The following is an 18213-nucleotide window of genomic DNA, read 5'->3' as shown; positions in this document are numbered from 1 at the left end:
GCATTCACGCTATTACAAGAATACATGAGATGAGGAAGCCAGTCTTTCTTTCATGGTTCGAGCAGCATAAACCACCAGACAGGATCCCTTAAAAGGGAATCTGTCAGTAGAATCATCCCTCCTAAGCCATCTATATGGGCTTGTAGGTCATAGGAAGCTAAATAAAATGAGAGATTGAGATCTGTTGTTTGATGTTTTATTGCAGAGATATCCACGTTATTCTTATATGTAAATGAGCTGTTGAGATCTATGGGCCGGACAAAAAATCACAAAAGCGTCCAGTGGTTTGTCATGACTTGTCTCACATTGGTAATGCTGCCTTTTGTTCATAATGACACTTTGCTTTAATATTCACACACAGCTCTGCAGTTAGAGCAGAGCTAATACAACAGAGGTGACTGCACTGAGAAGAAAGCTGCAAATGTGGTGGTTGTTGTTTGTAATAAGACAAATTTCAACTCTGTTGTACTGTTAATTATAATCAGGCAGAGCGGTCAGCATTACGAGAGGATAGGGGCTGCTGAAAAAGTTTGTAATGAGACAAGGTTCATCTTTTACTGTACTGTTAGCCCGGCTGCATCGCGTTAGCCTTGATCTCAATGCAGAGCTGTGTGTGATTGAGAGCAAAGTGTAAGTTATTACATGTCTCATAGTAGTGAGGCAGATTCTCAGGGAAATATGATTTGAACGGCTCTTTTTACAATAAGAAAAAACGTGGATATCACTGGAAATAATAGATCTGATATCAAGGTATCATTTTATGCAGCTTATGACCTGTGTGTCCATATAGACTGCTTAGGAGACCTATTGACAAATTGTACAAGGGGCTGCTGATAAGTCTTTGAGTTTACCGAGAAAGAAACTAGATTTCAAGATTAAATTTTACATTTATTCCACACTCTCCACTGATGTCAACATACTTCTAGCAAAAAGAAGGATTTTGCTTGTGCCTCAAACCAGTCTTCGGTAGCAGCCATGGCATCAAAAATGGTGGGAAATTTGGTACCCTTGAGGTGTTTCTTCAGGTTTGGAAAACAGATGATGGTCAGAGGGAGCTAGATTCTGGTGAAGAAGGTGGGTGGTCAACCAGCTGAAAGCCCAGCTCTGCCAGTTTTGCCATGCTCTCTTGTGCAGTGTGTGCAGAGGCGTTATCTTGCAGGAAACAAGATTCCTTTGGACAGCTTGCCGTGGTGCAAAAGTTCAATGTAATACCTTGCATTGATGGTGGAACCCTTTTGAAGGTAGTTCACTAGCAGCACGCCCTTCTTTTCCGAGAACACAGACACAATCACCTTATTGGCTGATTTTTGCACCCTAAAACTTCTTTGGACGAGGAGAACCACTGTGCCTCCACTTTTTTTTTTTTTTTTTTTTTTTTTTGACTGCTCCTTGTTTTTCTGGGTCATACAAAATATATCCAGGTCTCATCCACAGTTACCATTCGATCTAGGAAGTTCTTATCAGTGCGGAAACGCTGACAGATGGACCGGGAAGTTTTCACTCGCATGCTTCTTTTGATCTGATGTCAAACATTTGCAGATAGCTTCCTCATGGTCCCAAATGTTCATGGATAATGACACAAACACGTTCATGGGAAATCCTCATGGTGTTGCTATTGCTTTACCTTAAATTCGTCTATTCTCCAGTGGTTGTGCACAGCATCGACAATTTCCGGAAAACCACCCCACTCTTGGTCGTCCAGGACTTTCCCTCATCATTGGTGCTGAAGTGGCCCATTTTAAACTTTGCAACCCAGTTCTTAAACTGTGGAAGATGAAGGGCATTGATCCCCCAATGTCTGCGAGATATCACCATTAATATCCTTCACGCCGACTTCCTTGCAGAAACAAGAATTTTATCCCTCCTCTGCTCTGTTGCTGTGAATATCGCATTAGACGCCGCCATTTTGTTTTCCTGCGTGTGTAGAACACTGTTGCCATAAGCAACAAACACTAAATTTTGAAAAACATATATTAGACACATAAGGCTTTCATGTGATGTAACATTCAATACCATAGAAACAAAAAAAAAAATCACAAAGCCAAGACTTATTAGCAGCCCCTCGTAATCCAAAGGAAAACGGGGGTGGAGAGAGAGCTGATTGTTTCTGCAGACCCACAGGTGCGCGGACATGGCTTGCTACCACACGTCAAATAGAAAAAAAGGAAAGGTCAAGCACCAACATTTTCCATAAATTCTGTCGTCTTTATTGAGAAATCACATACATGATAAAATCAAATATGCCCATGTGGCATGAATAAGGCCCCCATCTTACGCCTTTCGGAGAGGACTCCTTACTCCTAGTCCTATGAGTAACAAGTCCTCTCCAAAACACGTAAGGTGAAGGCCTTATTAGGTCCACATCATGGGACATTTGATTTTTATCGTGTATGTGATTTCTCAATAAAGACAGAATTTTTTTATGGAAAATTTTGGTGCTGGACCTTTCCCTTTCCTACTGAGCGATTTCCCTTGAACTTACCAGCTACCTCGTTTTATACTCCACACATTTTCTGAAACTGAGCCCAGTTGCCTTCATTGAGGTGACTGTAGCCCTCACTACTTGCTGCACTCCTTTCCTTTTGAATGTGGTTTTCTACTTGAATAAATTCATGTACAAGGAAAAGCCGATCAATAATCTTAGGCTGATAGAATAGCTTACATTACCTAATTTCATTCCTAGAGTAAGAAGAAAACCACAATACTCCAAAAAATATTGTATTAAAATGTGGTTTTAGATAGTTTCTCCTCATTCAGCTTGTGATCATTGTGATGTGTAAAGGTGGCCAGAGCTGACCATAAGGTGCAGGGAAGTTTGAGAAAATCCAAGGCCAAGTCTGACTTCTGCTTTATGTTCCATTTAGGATGTATACTGCTCAAAAAGTAAGGAATATTTTTTTTTTTTTTTTTCTTAGGTTTCTGGTGTTGGATATAACCGATTTGGTGAAGTGACTGTCGATGGTGACATTATTCATGGCTTCTGTAACACATCAATAAGCAGAGTGGTAGAAGTAAGTGTCGTCCAAGACTGTCAGCCTCTCATATGTTGTCGGGCTGATTAATTCCGGGCACAGGCCTGACCCTGAGACAGAGCATTAACTGTATAAATGAATTTAGACTACACTGCAGCTTGTAAAACATTTATCACCATGACCTTCTGTATAGTTAATGTATTATTTATTATGAATGGCTGGAGTATGTCTGCTCCCTGCCTGCGCTCGCACAGATGGGGAAATCTGCGCTAGAAGGCTTAGGCTACTTTCACACTTGCGTTGGACGGCTTCCGTTGCTATCCGCAGCCTTGAGGAATTACGGTAACCGTTGCAGGAATCCGTTATATTCCTCATAGACTTCTATTAGCTACGGATAGCAACGGATGGTCTTGCATTGCATCCGTCCCGCGGCGCATCAGTTGTTTTGACGCTGACCGAGTGACCGTCGGGCGGATGGAACGCTGCATGTAGCGTTTTTCTGTGCTTGGCGGAGTGTAAAAAAAAAATGCAACCTGCAGGAATCCGTTGGCGTCCATTGTTTTTATAATGGATGTCTATGGTGGCGGATTCCGTTAGAATCCGTCATTTGACGGATTCCGTTAACGCAACCGTCTTTACACAACTGCGCATGCTCAGATGTGTAAAGTCAAGGAAAAAAAACCTATAGCGGATTGCGTTATTTTGTACGATCTGTAGCATCCATTGTGCCACTATATGCAGCGCATCCGTTGCATCTGTCACATAACGCAATGCTACGGATCCCGTCCAACGCAAGTGTGAAATTAGCCTTAGTGAATTGCTTCATATAAAATAGCAAATCGCTGAGAAGAAATTGGAAAGTATTAATGATAAATGGAGATCATGTGCATGTACTGTGGTCAATACCTGGATTTGTTCAGACTGTTATTTCTTCTGGGTCAATACAACGAAGGTTAACAAACGCCGTGAAAATCTAATTCTGTATGGAAAATGGTGTTCCCTGGGGTTTCCATGTTAACTAGATTAGTTAACCCCTTGTTGCTGCATATGTTTATTGCCAAAGCGCCAAGTACTTTTCCGCATTACAGCTAGATTGATAAATATATATTAGCATATTGCACCTGACAGGTTCCCTTTAAATGTCGATATCTGGTGTGGTGCAGATGCTTGGTGACATAGGCCATTATCCAGCTCCTTGGCTGGCCCGGTCGGCGGGCTTGATGTGGTCTCTGGCCGCATTTTCCCCACTCTGCCTTATAGCACTGTTTATCTTGTTCAGCATTATCGTATAGACTTTAATATTGTCAATTACCATTCACTTGTGCACATATATAATATAATCACACACGGCTACATCTAAATGTGCTTTTATTCTGTAAAACATTCATGGGATAAATCTATGAATCACTTTTAGTGTTCAGTGACTATTACGGTTAATTTTCAGGATATAGCTCAGTTGTGTGATTTTTATAATCTTTTATTTGTTTTCGCAGGCGGGGTGCGTTTGTAATGATGCTGAGATAAGAAATAACACCTTAATGGGCAAGCCGACCGAAGGGGCTCTAATTGCCCTTTCTATGAAGGTAATAAGATGCAATGACTTCATTGAGCTGCAGAGAGAGTTATTTTTTGTAATGTTGCACAATATATACATTCTATAGTAATACTTTGTTTATCGGATTGATGGGTTTTAAGCATTTTCAATTAACAGTTGTACATATGATTTTGGCAGCATGTTTTGCGGCTTTTCCTTTTTAGAAGAGTTTTTTTCAGCTTTCTTTTTGTATCTTTTTTTTTTATTAATTTTTAAATGAGTATGTTTATAATGTCCATAAGTGGCCTAGAACAACACACAAGTATAGGGTAGCAAAGTACAGTAAATATGTCATAAGTGTCAGGCAATGTGGCCTTTTTTTGCATTTTTTTTTTTTTCTGCGTTTTATTTCTTGCTTATTTTAATCAATAACAGCAAGGAGAAACATCCCAGCAAAGTCTTAGGCCATGTGCGCACTGAGTGTTTTTTCGCGGCTTTTCTGAGCGTTTTTCGGGTGCGTTTTTGGGCTCAAAACTGCATGACTGCTTCCCCAGCAAAGTCTATGACTTTTCATTTTTGCTGTCCGCACACTACGGTGTGTGTGTGTTTTTTTTGTTTTTTTTTGTTTGTTTTTCTTAAAGCTGTGTTTTTTTGAGCTAAAAAAAAAAAGACATGTCAATTCTTTCCTGCGTTTTTTACCCATGCAATGCATTGGAAAAACGCAGTGATCAAAAACTCACCGAAATGCGGTAAAAACGCAGGTGTTTTTTACCGGTGCGTCTTTGCCGCGGGTGCAACCAAAAACACAGCATCAAAAAATCGCTGTTTGCTCGCACAGCCTTAGGGGGGCTTTACACTTTGCGACATAGCTACCGATATATTGTTGAGTTCACGTCTTTAGTGACGCACATCCGGCGCCGATAGCGACATCACAACGTGTAAATCCTAGGTGCGACGATGAACGAGCACAGAAGCGTACAATATCGCTCATCTGTGTAACGTTGTTCATTTCCATAATGTCTGTTCGGCCGCAGGTATGATGTTGTTTGTCGTTCCTGCAGCTCCACACATCGCTATGTGTAAACCCGCTGGAGCGTCAAACATCTCCTTACCTGCGTCCCGACGGCAATGCGGAAGGGAGAAGGTGGGCGGGATGTTATGTCCCGCTCATCTCTGCCCCTCCGCTTCTATTGGCCGGCCGATTAGGGACGTCGCGGTGACGCCGAACGCACCTTCCCCTTGAAGGAGTGATTGTTCGGCAGTCACAGGTATGGGCGTGTGATGCTGTCGTAGCGATAATGTTCGCTACGGCAGCAGTCACCACATATCGAATGTGCGACGGTGGCGGATACTATCGAGCTGGACATCGCTAGCAATTGCTAGTGATGTCGCAATGTGTAAAGCCCGCCTTAAGGCCCCGTCACACTAAGCAACATCGCTAGCAACATCGCTGCTAAAGAACAACTTTTGTGACGTTGCTAGCGATGTTGCTGTGTGTGACATCCAGCAACAACCTGGCCCCTGCTGTGAGGTCGTTGGTTGTTGCTGAATGTCCTGGGCCATTTTTTAGTTGTTGCTGTCCCGCTGTGAAGCACAGATCGCTGTGTGTGACAGCGAGACAGCAACAACTAAATGTGCAGGCAGCAGGAGCCGGCTTCTGCGGAGGCTGGTAACCACAGTAAACATCGGGTAACCAAGAAGCCCTGTCCTTGGTTACCCGATATTTACCTTCGTTACCAGCCTCCGCCGCTCTCACTGTCAGTGCCGGCTCCTGCTCTGTGCACATGTAGCTGCAGGACACATCGGGTTAATTAACCCGATGTGTGCTGTAGCTAGGAGAGCAGGGAGCCAGCGCTAAGCATTGTGCGCTGCTCCCTGCTCTGTGCACATTTAGCTGCAGTACACATCGGGTAATTAACCCGATGTGTGCTGTAACTAGGAGAGTAGGCAGCCAGCGCTCAGTGTGCGCTGCTCCCTGTTCTCTGCACGTGTAGCTCCGTGTGCTGGTAACCAAGGTAAATATCGGGTTGGTTACCCGATATTTACCTTAGTTACCAAGCGCAGCATCTTCCACGCGGCGCTGGGGGGCTGGTCACTGGTTGCTGGTGAGCTCACCAGCAACTCGTGTATCCACGCTCCAGCGATCCCTGCCAGGTCAGGTTGCTGGTGGGATCGCTGGAGCGTCGCAGTGTGATATCTCACCAGCAACCTCCTAGCAACTTACCAGCGATCCCTATCGTTGTTGGGATCGCTGGTAAGTTGCTTAGTGTGACTGGACCTTTACTGTGGCAGTGATTGGGTCCCTTTTGATGTCATTACAGGGACCTTATCGCCAGGGAGAGGTAAGCAATCCCTCTCCCTACCTCCTGATTGCTGCTATCGTTAAACTGGCGTCCTCTCCAACCAGTGAGAGCCGGGTCCCAACTGTAACATCAGCCAGAGACCCGGCAGTCACACCTGAACCCCCACAATCGCCATGACAAAAAGCACAAAAAGAAGCATAAAAAGTGAAAGTGAAAAAATACACAAACACAATAAAAAGTACATGTTTTTTTTCTGCTGCATGTTTCCTGCCAAAATATGCCTTTATATGTGCAGAAAAGACGCACATAAAGAAGGGAATTTTGTTTACTTACCGTAAATTCCTTTTCTTCTAGCTCCAATTGGGAGACCCAGACAATTGGGTGTATAGGCTATGCCTCCGGAGGCCGCACAAAGTATTACACTAAAAGTGTAAAGCCCCTCCCCTTCTGCCTATACACCCCCCCCCGTGCTCCCACGGGCTCCTCAGTTTTGGTGCAAAAGCAAGAAGGAGGAAAAAAATTATAAACTGGTTTAAAGTAAATTCAATCCGAAGGAATATCGGAGAACTGAAACCATTCAACATGAACAACATGTGTACACAAAAAAACAGGGGCGGGTGCTGGGTCTCCCAATTGGAGCTAGAAGAAAAGGAATTTACGGTAAGTAAACAAAATTCCCTTCTTCTTTGTCGCTCCATTGGGAGACCCAGACAATTGGGACGTCCAAAAGCAGTCCCTGGGTGGGTAAATAATACCTCATAATAGAGCCGTAACTGCTCCGTCCTACAGGTGGGCAACCGCCGCCTGAAGGACTCGCCTACCTAGGCTGGCATCCGCCGAAGCATAGGTATGCACCTGATAGTGTTTCGTGAAAGTGTGCAGGCTCGACCAGGTAGCTGCCTGACACACCTGCTGAGCCGTAGCCTGGTGCCGCAAGGCCCAGGACGCTCCCACGGCCCTGGTAGAATGGGCCTTCAGCCCTGAGGGAACCGGAGGCCCCGAGGAACGATAAGCTTCGAGAATTGGTTCCTTGATCCACCGAGCCAGGGTTGATTTGGAAGCTTGTGTCCCTTTACGCTGGCCAGCGACAAGGACAAAGAGTGCATCCAAGCGGCGCAGGGGCGCCGTACGAGAAATGTAGAATCTGAGTGCTCTCACCAGATCTAACAAGTGCAAATCCTTTTCACATTGGTGAACTGGATGAGGACAAAAAGAGGGTAAGGAGATATCCTGATTGAGATGAAAGGGGGATACCACCTTAGGGAGAAATTCCGGAACCGGACGCAGGACCACCTTGTCCTGGTGAAATACCAGGAAAGGGGCTTTGCATGACAACGCTGCTAGCTCAGACACTCTCCGAAGTGAAGTGACTGCAACTAGGAAAACCACTTTCTGCGAAAGGCGTGCGAGAGAAATATCCCTCATTGGCTCGAACGGTGGTTTCTGAAGAACCATCAGCACCCTGTGCAGATCCCAGGGTTCTAACGGACGTTTGTAAGGAGGGACGATGTGACAAACCCCCTGCAGGAACGTGCGTACCTGTGGAAGTCTGGCTAGGCGCTTCTGAAAAAACACAGAGAGCGCAGAGACTTGTCCCTTAAGGGAGCCGAGCGACAAACCCTTTTCCAATCCGGATTGAAGAAAGGACAGAAAAGTGGGCAAGGCAAATGGCCAGGGAGGAAAACCCTGAGCAGAGCACCACGACAGGAATATTTTCCACGTCCTGTGGTAGATCTTGGCGGACGTTGGTTTCCTAGCCTGTCTCATAGTGGCAATAACCTCTTGAGATAATCCTGAAGACGCTAAGATCCAGGACTCAATGGCCACACAGTCAGGTTGAGGGCCGCAGAATTCAGATGGAAAAACGGCCCTTGAGACAGCAAGTCTGGTCGGTCTGGTAGTGCCCACGGTTGGCCGACCGTGAGATGCCACAGATCCGGGTACCACGACCTCCTCGGCCAGTCTGGAGCGACGAGGATGGCGCGGCGGCAGTCGGCCCTGATCTTGCGTAACACTCTGGGCAACAGTGCCAGAGGAGGAAACACATAAGGGAGTTGAAACTGCGACCAATCCTGAACTAAGGCGTCTGCCGCCAGAGCTCTGTGATCGTGAGATCGTGCCATGAATGCCGTGACCTTGTTGTTGTGCCGGGACGCCATTAGGTCGACGTCCGGCATCCCCCAGCGGCAACAGATCTCCTGAAACACGTCCGGGTGAAGGGACCATTCCCCTGCGTCCATGCCCTGGCGACTGAGAAAGTCTGCTTCCCAGTTTTCCACGCCCGGGATGTGAACTGCGGAGATGGTGGAGGCCGTGGCTTCCACCCACATCAAAATCCGCCGGACGTCCTGGAAGGCTTGCCGACTGCGTGTTCCGCCTTGGTGGTTGATGTAAGCCACCGCTGTGGAGTTGTCCGACTGAATTCGGATCTGCTTGCCTTCCAGCCACTGCTTTAACGCTTTGAGGGCAAGATACACTGCCCTGATCTCCAGAACATTGATCTGAAGTGAGGACTCTTGCTGAGTCCACGTACCCTGAGCCCTGTGGTGGAGAAAAACTGCTCCCCACCCTGACAGACTCGCGTCCGTCGTGACCACCGCCCAGGATGGGGGTAGGAAGGATTTCCCCTTCGATAATGAAGTGGGAAGAAGCCACCACCGAAGGGAAGCTTTGGTCGCCTGAGAGAGGGAGACGTTCCTGTCGAGGGACGTCGGCTTCCTGTCCCATTTGCGTAGGATGTCCCATTGAAGAGGACGCAGGTGAAACTGCGCGAAAGGGACTGCCTCCATTGCTGCCACCATCTTCCCCAGGAAGTGCATGAGGCGCCTCAAGGGGTGTGACTGACCCTGAAGGAGAGATTGCACCCCCGTCTGTAGTGAACGCTGCTTGATCAGCGGAAGCTTCACTATCGCTGAGAGGGTATGAAACTCCATGCCAAGATATGTCAGCGATTGGGCCGTTGTCAGATTTGACTTTGGGAAATTGATGATCCACCCGAAACTCTGGAGAGTCTCCAGAGTAGCGGTGAGGCTGTGCTGGCATGCCTCTTGAGAGGGAGCCTTGACCAGCAGATCGTCTAAGTAAGGGATCACCGAGTGACCCTGAGAGTGGAGGACCGCCACTACTGCAGCCATGACCTTGGTGAAAACCCGTGGGGCTGTCGCCAGGCCGAACGGCAGTGCCACGAACTGAAGGTGTTCGTCTCCTATGGCGAAGCACAGGAAGCGCTGATGCTCTGGAGCAATCGGTACGTGGAGATAAGCATCTTTGATATCGATCAATGCAAGGAAATCTCCTTGGGACATTGAGGCGATGACGGAGCGGAGGGATTCCATCCGGAACCGCCTGGTCTTTACGTGTTTGTTGAGCAGTTTTAGGTCCAGGACAGGACGGAAAGACCCGTCCTTCTTTGGAACCACAAACAGGTTGGAGTAAAAACCGTGACCCTGTTGCTGAAGAGGAACGGGGACCACCACTCCTTCTGCCTTCAGAGTGCCCAGCGCCTGCCGAAGAGCATCGGCTCGCTCGGGAGGCGGAGATGTTCTGAAAAATCGAGTCGGAGGACTAGAGCTGAACTCTATCCTGTAACCGTGAGACAGGATGTCTCTCACCCAACGGTCTTTTACCAGTGGCAGCCAAATGTCGGAAAAGCGGGAGAGCCTGCCACCGACCGAGGATGCGGTGTGAGGAGGCCGTAAGTCATGAGGAAGCCGCCTTGGTAGCGGCACCTCCAGCGGTCTTTTTAGGGCGTGACTTAGACCGCCATGGATCGGAGTTCCTCTGATCCTTCTGAGGCCTTTTATACGAGGAGAATTGGGACCTGCCCGCACCCCGAAAGGACCGAAACCTCGACTGTCCCCTCCTCTGTTGGGGTAATTTTGGATTGGCCTGGGGTAAGGATGTTTCCTTTCCCTTGGATTGTTTGATGATCTCATCCAGTCTCTCACCAAACAAACGGTCGCCAGAAAATGGCAAACCGGTTAAGGACTGTTTGGAAGCCGAATCTGCCTTCCATTCCCGTAGCCACAAGGCCCTGCGTATTGTCACCGAATTGTCGGCTGCAACCGCCGTACGGCTCGCAGAGTCCAGGACAGCCTTAATAGCGTAGGACGCAAATGCCGACGTTTGAGAAGTTATGGACGCCACTTGCGGCGCAGACGTACGTGTGAGTGCGTCAATTTGCGCTTGACCCGCTGAGATAGCTTGGAGTGCCCATACGGCTGCGAATGCTGGAGCAAAAGACGCGCCGATAGCCTCATAGATGGATTTCAACCAGAGCTCCATCTGTCTGTCAGTGGCATCTTTGAGTGAAGCCCCATCTTCCACTGCAACTAAGGATCTAGCCGCCAGTCTGGAGATTGGAGGATCCACCTTGGGACACTGAGTCCAGCCCTTGACCACGTCAGGGGGGAAGGGATAACGTGTATCCTTAAGGCGCTTGGAAAAACGCTTATCTGGAAAAACTCGGTGTTTCTGGACTGCCTCTCTGAAATCGGAGTGATCCAGAAACATACTCGTTGTACGCTTGGGGAACCTGAAACGGAATTTCTCCTGCTGAGAGGCTGACTCCTCCGCTGGAGGAGCCGAGGGAGAAATATCCAGCATTTGATGTATGGACGCGATAAGATCATTCACTATGGCGTCACCATCAGGAGTATCAAGGTTGAGAGCGGCCTCAGGATTAGAATCCTGATCAGCTACCTCCGCTTCCTCATACGGAGAGCCATCCCTCTGAGACCCTGAACAATGTGATGAGGTCGAGGGGATTTCCAAGCGAGCTCGCTTAGGCGGTCTGGGACTGCGGTCCGTGTTGGAGACCTCACCCTGGGATCTATGAGACACCCCGGGGGAACATTGTTGTTCCAACTGAGGGGAACCAGGGGGCAGTGATTCCACAGTGCCCATGGTCTGAGATACCGGTCTGGACTGCAAAGCTTCTAGAATCTTAGCCATAGTCTCAGAAAGTCTGTCAGTAAAAACTGCAAACTCCGTCCCTGTCACCTGGACAGTGTTAGCTGGTTGTTCCCCCTGGGCCCCCCTTAGCAGAGGCTCCGGCTGAGTAAGTGCCACAGGGGCCGAGCAGTGCACACAATGAGGGTCAGTGGAACCTGCCGGTAGCGAGGTTGTACATGCGGCGCAGGCAGCATGGTAAGCCTGTGTTTTGGCACCCCTGCTTCTTGTGGGCGCCATGTTGTTGTCTCCTTTTGAGCCACACAACAGGGTATATAGCCAGAAATCAACTGTGCACCATACAGTGTAAAGTATAGCCTGTAAACATATAAACTATAATTACACTTCTGCACAAGTGGGGCCAGCACCTCAGGTGCTGCTTACCGCCCGCTTAAAGCGGTTGTGTGGCCACCAGAATCCCTGCCTGGGTCCCCCAGAGTTTGTCTCCCCTCTGCAGCGTCCGAGGAGCTGACAGGAATGGCTGCCGGCGTCCTGAGGAGAGGAGGGAGCCGTGGGCGTGACCCAGAAAGTGCGGGAACTGGTGCCCCACTGTGCACAGTGAGGGGGGTGGAGTATGCAAAGCATGCTCCAGCCCTCAGTGCTGCCGTGCTGTACAGCGTCCCGCCCTTCCCCTGACTGGCAGGGCTGGGGGCGGGAAGAAACGGAGACTAGGCCCAAAAGCCGGGGACTCGAGTTATAAGCGCGGCCGCCGTATAAGCGCGGCCGGCGCAGAGTCCCCGGCGCACTAACAGTCCCAGCCGCGCCTCAGTAATAACAATGGCAGCGGCGGTCAGCGCGGTAGTCCCCATACACAAACACACTCAGCGACGCTGCAGTGTATAATGGCACAAACGCGGTCAGCGCCGCGGTCCCCGGTGCACTAGCACACCCAGCAATGCTGGAGTGTTGCTGTGCGCGGTCCCCACGGGGACACAGAGTACCTCAAAGTAGCAGGGCCATGTCCCTGAACGATACTCGGCTCCTATCCAGCAGGCTCCTCAGGAGTTGTGGATGAAGCACGGTCTCAGTGCCTGGAGACCGATTAGGATCCCACTTCACCCAGAGCCCTAAGGGGGATGGGGAAGGAAAACAGCATGTGGGCTCCAGCCTCCGTACCCGCAATGGATACCTCAACCTTAACAACACCGCCGACAAGAGTGGGGTGAGAAGGGAGCATGCTGGGGGCCCTATATGGGCCCACTTTTCTTCCATCCGACATAGTCAGCAGCTGCTGCTGACTAATCTGTGGAGCTATGTGTGCAGGTCTGCCTCCTTCGCACAAAGCAAAAAACTGAGGAGCCCGTGGGAGCACGGGGGGTGTATAGGCAGAAGGGGAGGGGCTTTACACTTTTAGTGTAATACTTTGTGCGGCCTCCGGAGGCATAGCCTATACACCCAATTGTCTGGGTCTCCCAATGGAGCGACAAAGAAAATCAATGTGGTCACATAGCCGCAGATTACTACAGAGGAAGAAAGAACCCTTCTAATGTGGGCTACTTGGCAGGGGGATGGTCGATGAGGGTAGAAGCTGCCCCTTTGGCGGCGTACTGACTGCAGGGTTTCAGATGGGCTTCCAGATTGTTTTGGATGATTGCAAAGTTGAGTGACTGATTAGTTGTAGGTCCAGACTGTGGGGGAAGCACTGGAGATGGTTGTTTGAGATGTAGAAAAACAAAGGAGTCTCTTGAGGATCAGAGATTATTATTCTTCGGGAAGTATTGGTAGGTTAGTTCAGAGATTTATGAAGGGGACCTATTAGACAGTCTTGTTAGTCATTATAGACAGTCTTATATCTCACTGAAATCTCTGGGCAATGAGTAGACAATGAAGGGATTGTGATGGAGGAGGGGAGAGATGAATTAGCCAGGTAGCAGAGGTAACAGTGGATTGGAGAGGTGCAGGAGTGCTAGATGAAAGCTGGGGATGGTGAGGTCTTGTACTACAATGTGTGGCTTCAAAGATAAGAAAAGAACAGATATAAGGAAAAATTTGTTTTAGAGAATGTAGGAGAGAAAGTTGAGCTTTAACTGTACTATGTATGTGAAAGACTGGGTAAAAAAGAATACATCATGGCAATGGGCTTCTGAGAAAACATTAGGTTTAAAGGGATAATCCATTACTGGACAACACATCCTTAGGCTACACACACTGCGTTTTTTTGACGCTGCGTTTTTGTGCGGTTTTTGTGGCAAAAAACGCATTTCTTTTTCGCTCCTAATTGGGAGACCCAGACAGTGGGTGTATAGCTACTGCCCTCTGGAGGCCGCACAAAGAACTACACTTAAAAGTGTAAGGCCCCTCCCCTTCTGGCTATACACCCTCCCGTAGGAGTACAGATTCCTCAGTTTTAGCTTTGTGCGCAAGGAGGTCAGACACGCACGCATAGCTCCATTGTTTTTAGTCAGCAGCAGCTGCTGACTATGTCGGATGGAAGAAAAGAGGGCCCATACAGGGCTCCCAGCATGCTCCCTTCTCACCCCACTGTATGTCGGAGGTGTTTGTAAGGTTGAGGTACCCATTGCGGGTACGGCGGCAGGAGCCCACATGCTGATTCCTTCCCCATCCCTTTTTACAGGGCTCTGGGTGAAGTGGGATTTACTGGTCTCCAGGCACTGAGACCGGGCTCCATCTACAGCCCCTGGAGAAGATGCTGGATGGAGCGGAGTACATCAGGGACATGGCCCTGCTTCCTCAAGGTACTCTGTGTCCCCGTGCATTTGGCGCTCACACCGCAGCATGCTGGGTGTTGTAGTGCGCCGGGGGACATCAGCGCTACGGCGCTTGTGCCATGGCCTCATTCAGCTTCGCTGAAGCAGGCACACTTATAGGAATCGGTCGCGCCGGCCGCTGGGACTGCGGCGCGGCTGGCACTTGTGGTGCGCCGGGGACTTCAGCGCGGCCCGCGCTTTTACGGCGGCCGCGCTGATAACTCGAGTCCCCGGCTTTTGCGGCCTGCTTCCGTTCGTTCCCGCCCCCGGACCTGCCAGTCAGGAGAGGGGCGGGACGCTGGCCACGTCTAGGACTCGGTCACGCCGGCCGCTGGGACTGCGGCGCGGCTGGCACTTGTGGTGCGCCGGGGACTTCAGCGCGGCCCGCGCTTTTACGGCGGCCGCGCTGATAACTCGAGTCCCCGGCTTTTGCGGCCTGCTTCCGTTCGTTCCCGCCCCCAGACCTGCCAGTCAGGAGAGGGGCGGGACGCTGGCCAGTGCATCAGCGCCGAGGGCTGGAGTCGTTTTTACATACTCCAGCCCTCACAATCGGCACAGAGGGGACACTGTTTCCCGCACTTTTGTTTGGGAACTCCCACGGACCGCCCCTCTCCACAGACGCCGGCAGCCATTCCTGCTGACACGCTGCGCTGCAGAGGGGAGCCGGGGAGACCCAGACAAGGAATTCTGCAGCCTCTTACCCGCTATTCAGCGGGCGGTAAGCAGCCCTCAGGGCTCACCCCCTCTTGTGCCAGTAGTATTCTTAGTATTTTGTTTCTACAAATACTTTGTATTGCATAGCGCTGGTCGCCCTTTGGCTATAGACTCTCTCACATTGCAGAGAGCCAGCAGCATGTCGCCCGTAAAACGCAAGGGTGCCAAGGCGCAGACATTATATGCTTCCTGCACCGCATGTGGGACTTTTCTACCGGCAGGCTCCACGGACCCCCATTGTGTGCAGTGCTCGGCCCCTGCGGCGCTTGCGCAGTCGGGACCTCTGCTGGACGTGACCCAGGGTGTACCACCTGTGAATGCTGTCCAGGTGACAGGAACTGAGTTTGCAGCTTTTGCTGACAGAATGTCTCTCACTATGTCACAAATTCTTGACACATTGCGAGCTAGGCCTGTACTTCAGGCCACGGACACTGTGCAATCATTGCCCCCTGGTCCCCCTCAGCTCCAAGCTCCGGGACGGGCATATACACCTCAGGGTGAAGACTCTGACTCGGACGATGGCCCCGGGCAGCCTAAGCGGGCTCGCTATGACGGGCCTTCACATTCATCTCAATGGTCAGGATCCCAGCGAGATGAATCTATGGGTGATGAGGCGGACGTAACTGATCAGGATTCTGATCCTGGGACCGCTCTCAATCTAGATACACCAGATGGTGACGCCATAGTTAATGATCTTATATTTAACATCAATAAGATGTTAAATATTTCCCCACCAGCTCCTCTTGTGGAGGAGTCAGCTTCGCAGCACGAGAGAATCCATTTCAGATACCCTAAGCGTACTTTAAGCACTTTTCTGGACCACGCTGACTTTAGAGACGCAATCCAGAAACCCCACGCTTATCCTGAAAGGCGTTTTCCTAAACGGCTTAAAGATACACGCTATCCTTTTCCCCCTGAGGTGGTCAAGGGTTGGACCCAGTGTCCAAAAGTGGATCCTCCAATTTCCAGGCTTGCAGCTAGATCCTTGGTTGCAGTTGAAGATGGAGCGGCACTTAAAGATGCCACTGACAGGCAGATGGAGCTCTGGCTGAAATCCATCTATGAAGCGATTGGAGCGTCATTAGCGCCTTCTTTTGCAGCCGTATGGGCACTCCAAGCTATCTCAGCCGGGCTTGCGCGAGTTGACTCCGTCACACGTGCATTTGCCCCGCAGGTAGCACCATTGACCTCGCAAATGGCGGCATTCGCGTCGTACGCGATTAATGCTGTTCTTGACGCTACAAGCCGCACGGCAGTGGCGTCAGCCAACTCCGTTGTTTTGCGTAGGGCCCTGTGGTTGAGACATTGGAAAGCAGATTCTCATTCCAAGAAGTGCTTAACCAATTTGCCTTTTTCTCGTGACCGATTGTTTGGAGAGCGTTTGGATGAAATCATCAAACACTCCAAGGGTAAGGACTCATCCTTACCGCAACACAGACAAAACAGACCCCAACAGAGGAAGGGTCAGTCTGGTTATCGGTCCTTTCGAGGACCGGGCAGGTCCCAATTCGCCTCGTCAAAAAAGACTCAAAAAGACCAGAGACGCTCAGATTCTTGGAGGTCTCAGTCACGCCCAAAAAGGACAGCCGGAGGAACCGTTGCCAAGACGGCGTCCTCCTGACTTGCGGTCTCCGATTCCCACACCCGCGGTCGGTGGGAGGCTTTCCCACTTTGGCGACATCTGGCTGTCACACGTCAAAGACCGTTGGGTGAGGGATATTCTGTCTCACGGGTACAGGATAGAGTTCAGTTCTCGTCCGCCAACTCGTTTCTTCAGAACTTCTCCACCACCAGACCGAGCCGATGCTCTGTTCCAGGCGGTGGCCGCTCTAAAGGCGGAAGGAGTGGTGACCTCCGTCCCTCTTCAGGAACAAGGTCACGGTTTTTACTCCAATCTGTTTGTGGTCCCAAAAAAGGACGGATCGTATCGGCCCGTCCTGGATCTAAAGTTGCTCAACAGACACGTAAAAGTCAGGAGGTTCCGGATGGAATCCCTACGCTCCGTCATAGCCTCAATGTCTCAAGGAGATTTTCTAGCATCAATAGATATCAAAGATGCGTATCTCCACGTGCCGATCGCACCAGAGCATCAGCGTTTCCTACGCTTCGTCATACACGACGAACACCTGCAGTTCGTAGGGTTACCTTTCGGTCTGGCAACAGCCCCCCGGGTCTTCACCAAAGTCATGGCGGCAGTAGTAGCTGTTCTGCACTCGCAGGGTCACTCGGTCATCCCGTATCTAGACGACCTGCTTATAAAGGCACCCTCTCAAGAGGCATGCCAACACAGTCTGAAGGTGGCACTAGACACTCTCCAGAGTTTCGGGTGGATTATCAACTTTCCAAAGTCTCATCTAACCCCGACCCAATCTCTGACTTATCTTGGCATGGAGTTTCATACTCTCTCAGCGATAGTGAAGCTTCCACTGGACAAGCAGTGCTCGCTACGGACTGGAGTGCAATCTCTCCTTCAGAGCCAGTCGCACTCACTGAGGCGCCTCATGCATTTCCTAGGAAAGATGGTAGCAGCAATGGAGGCAGTCCCGTTCGCGCAGTTTCATCTGCGCCCTCTACAATGGGACATTCTACGCCAATGGGACGGGAAATCGACGTCCCTCGACAGGACTGTCTCCCTCTCTCAGACTGCCAAGGACTCTCTGCGTTGGTGGCTTCTCCCCACCTCATTGTCACAGGGAAAGTCGTTCCTTCCCCCGTCCTGGGCAGTGGTCACGACAGATGCGAGCCTATCAGGGTGGGGAGCGGTGTATCTCCACCACAGGGCTCAGGGGATGTGGACTCTGGAAGAGTCCACCCTGCAGATCAATGTTCTGGAAATCAGAGCAATCTATCTTGCCCTGCGAGCCTTCCAACAATGGCTGGAAGGCAAGCAGATTCGGATTCAGTCGGACAATTCCACGGCGGTGGCGTACATCAACCACCAAGGGGGAACACGCAGTCGCCAAGCTTTTCAAGAAGTCCAACGGATTTTGACGTGGGTGGAAAGCAGAGCGTCCACCATATCCGCAGTTCAC

At 50.1% G+C, this 18213-nt stretch overlaps 1 protein-coding gene across 1 annotated transcript in view; it reads left to right on the top strand.

Moving 5' to 3' along the window:
- Positions 1–18213, top strand: part of ATP2C1 (ATPase secretory pathway Ca2+ transporting 1) — a 183836-nt gene that overhangs the window by 125534 nt on the left and 40089 nt on the right. Inside the window, exons 13-15 of the mRNA XM_075316144.1 lie at positions 206–309; positions 2916–3011; positions 4466–4555. Of these exons, the coding sequence (XP_075172259.1) occupies positions 206–309; positions 2916–3011; positions 4466–4555 (290 nt within the window). The remainder of the gene's footprint in view (positions 1–205; positions 310–2915; positions 3012–4465; positions 4556–18213) is intronic.

The sequence above is a fragment of the Anomaloglossus baeobatrachus genome, chromosome 6, assembly GCF_048569485.1.
Source record: "Anomaloglossus baeobatrachus isolate aAnoBae1 chromosome 6, aAnoBae1.hap1, whole genome shotgun sequence".
Classification (NCBI taxonomy): Eukaryota; Metazoa; Chordata; class Amphibia; order Anura; family Aromobatidae; genus Anomaloglossus; species Anomaloglossus baeobatrachus.
The sequence above is the reverse complement of the archived record's forward strand: the minus strand, read 5'-3'. Positions and strand labels throughout refer to the sequence as shown.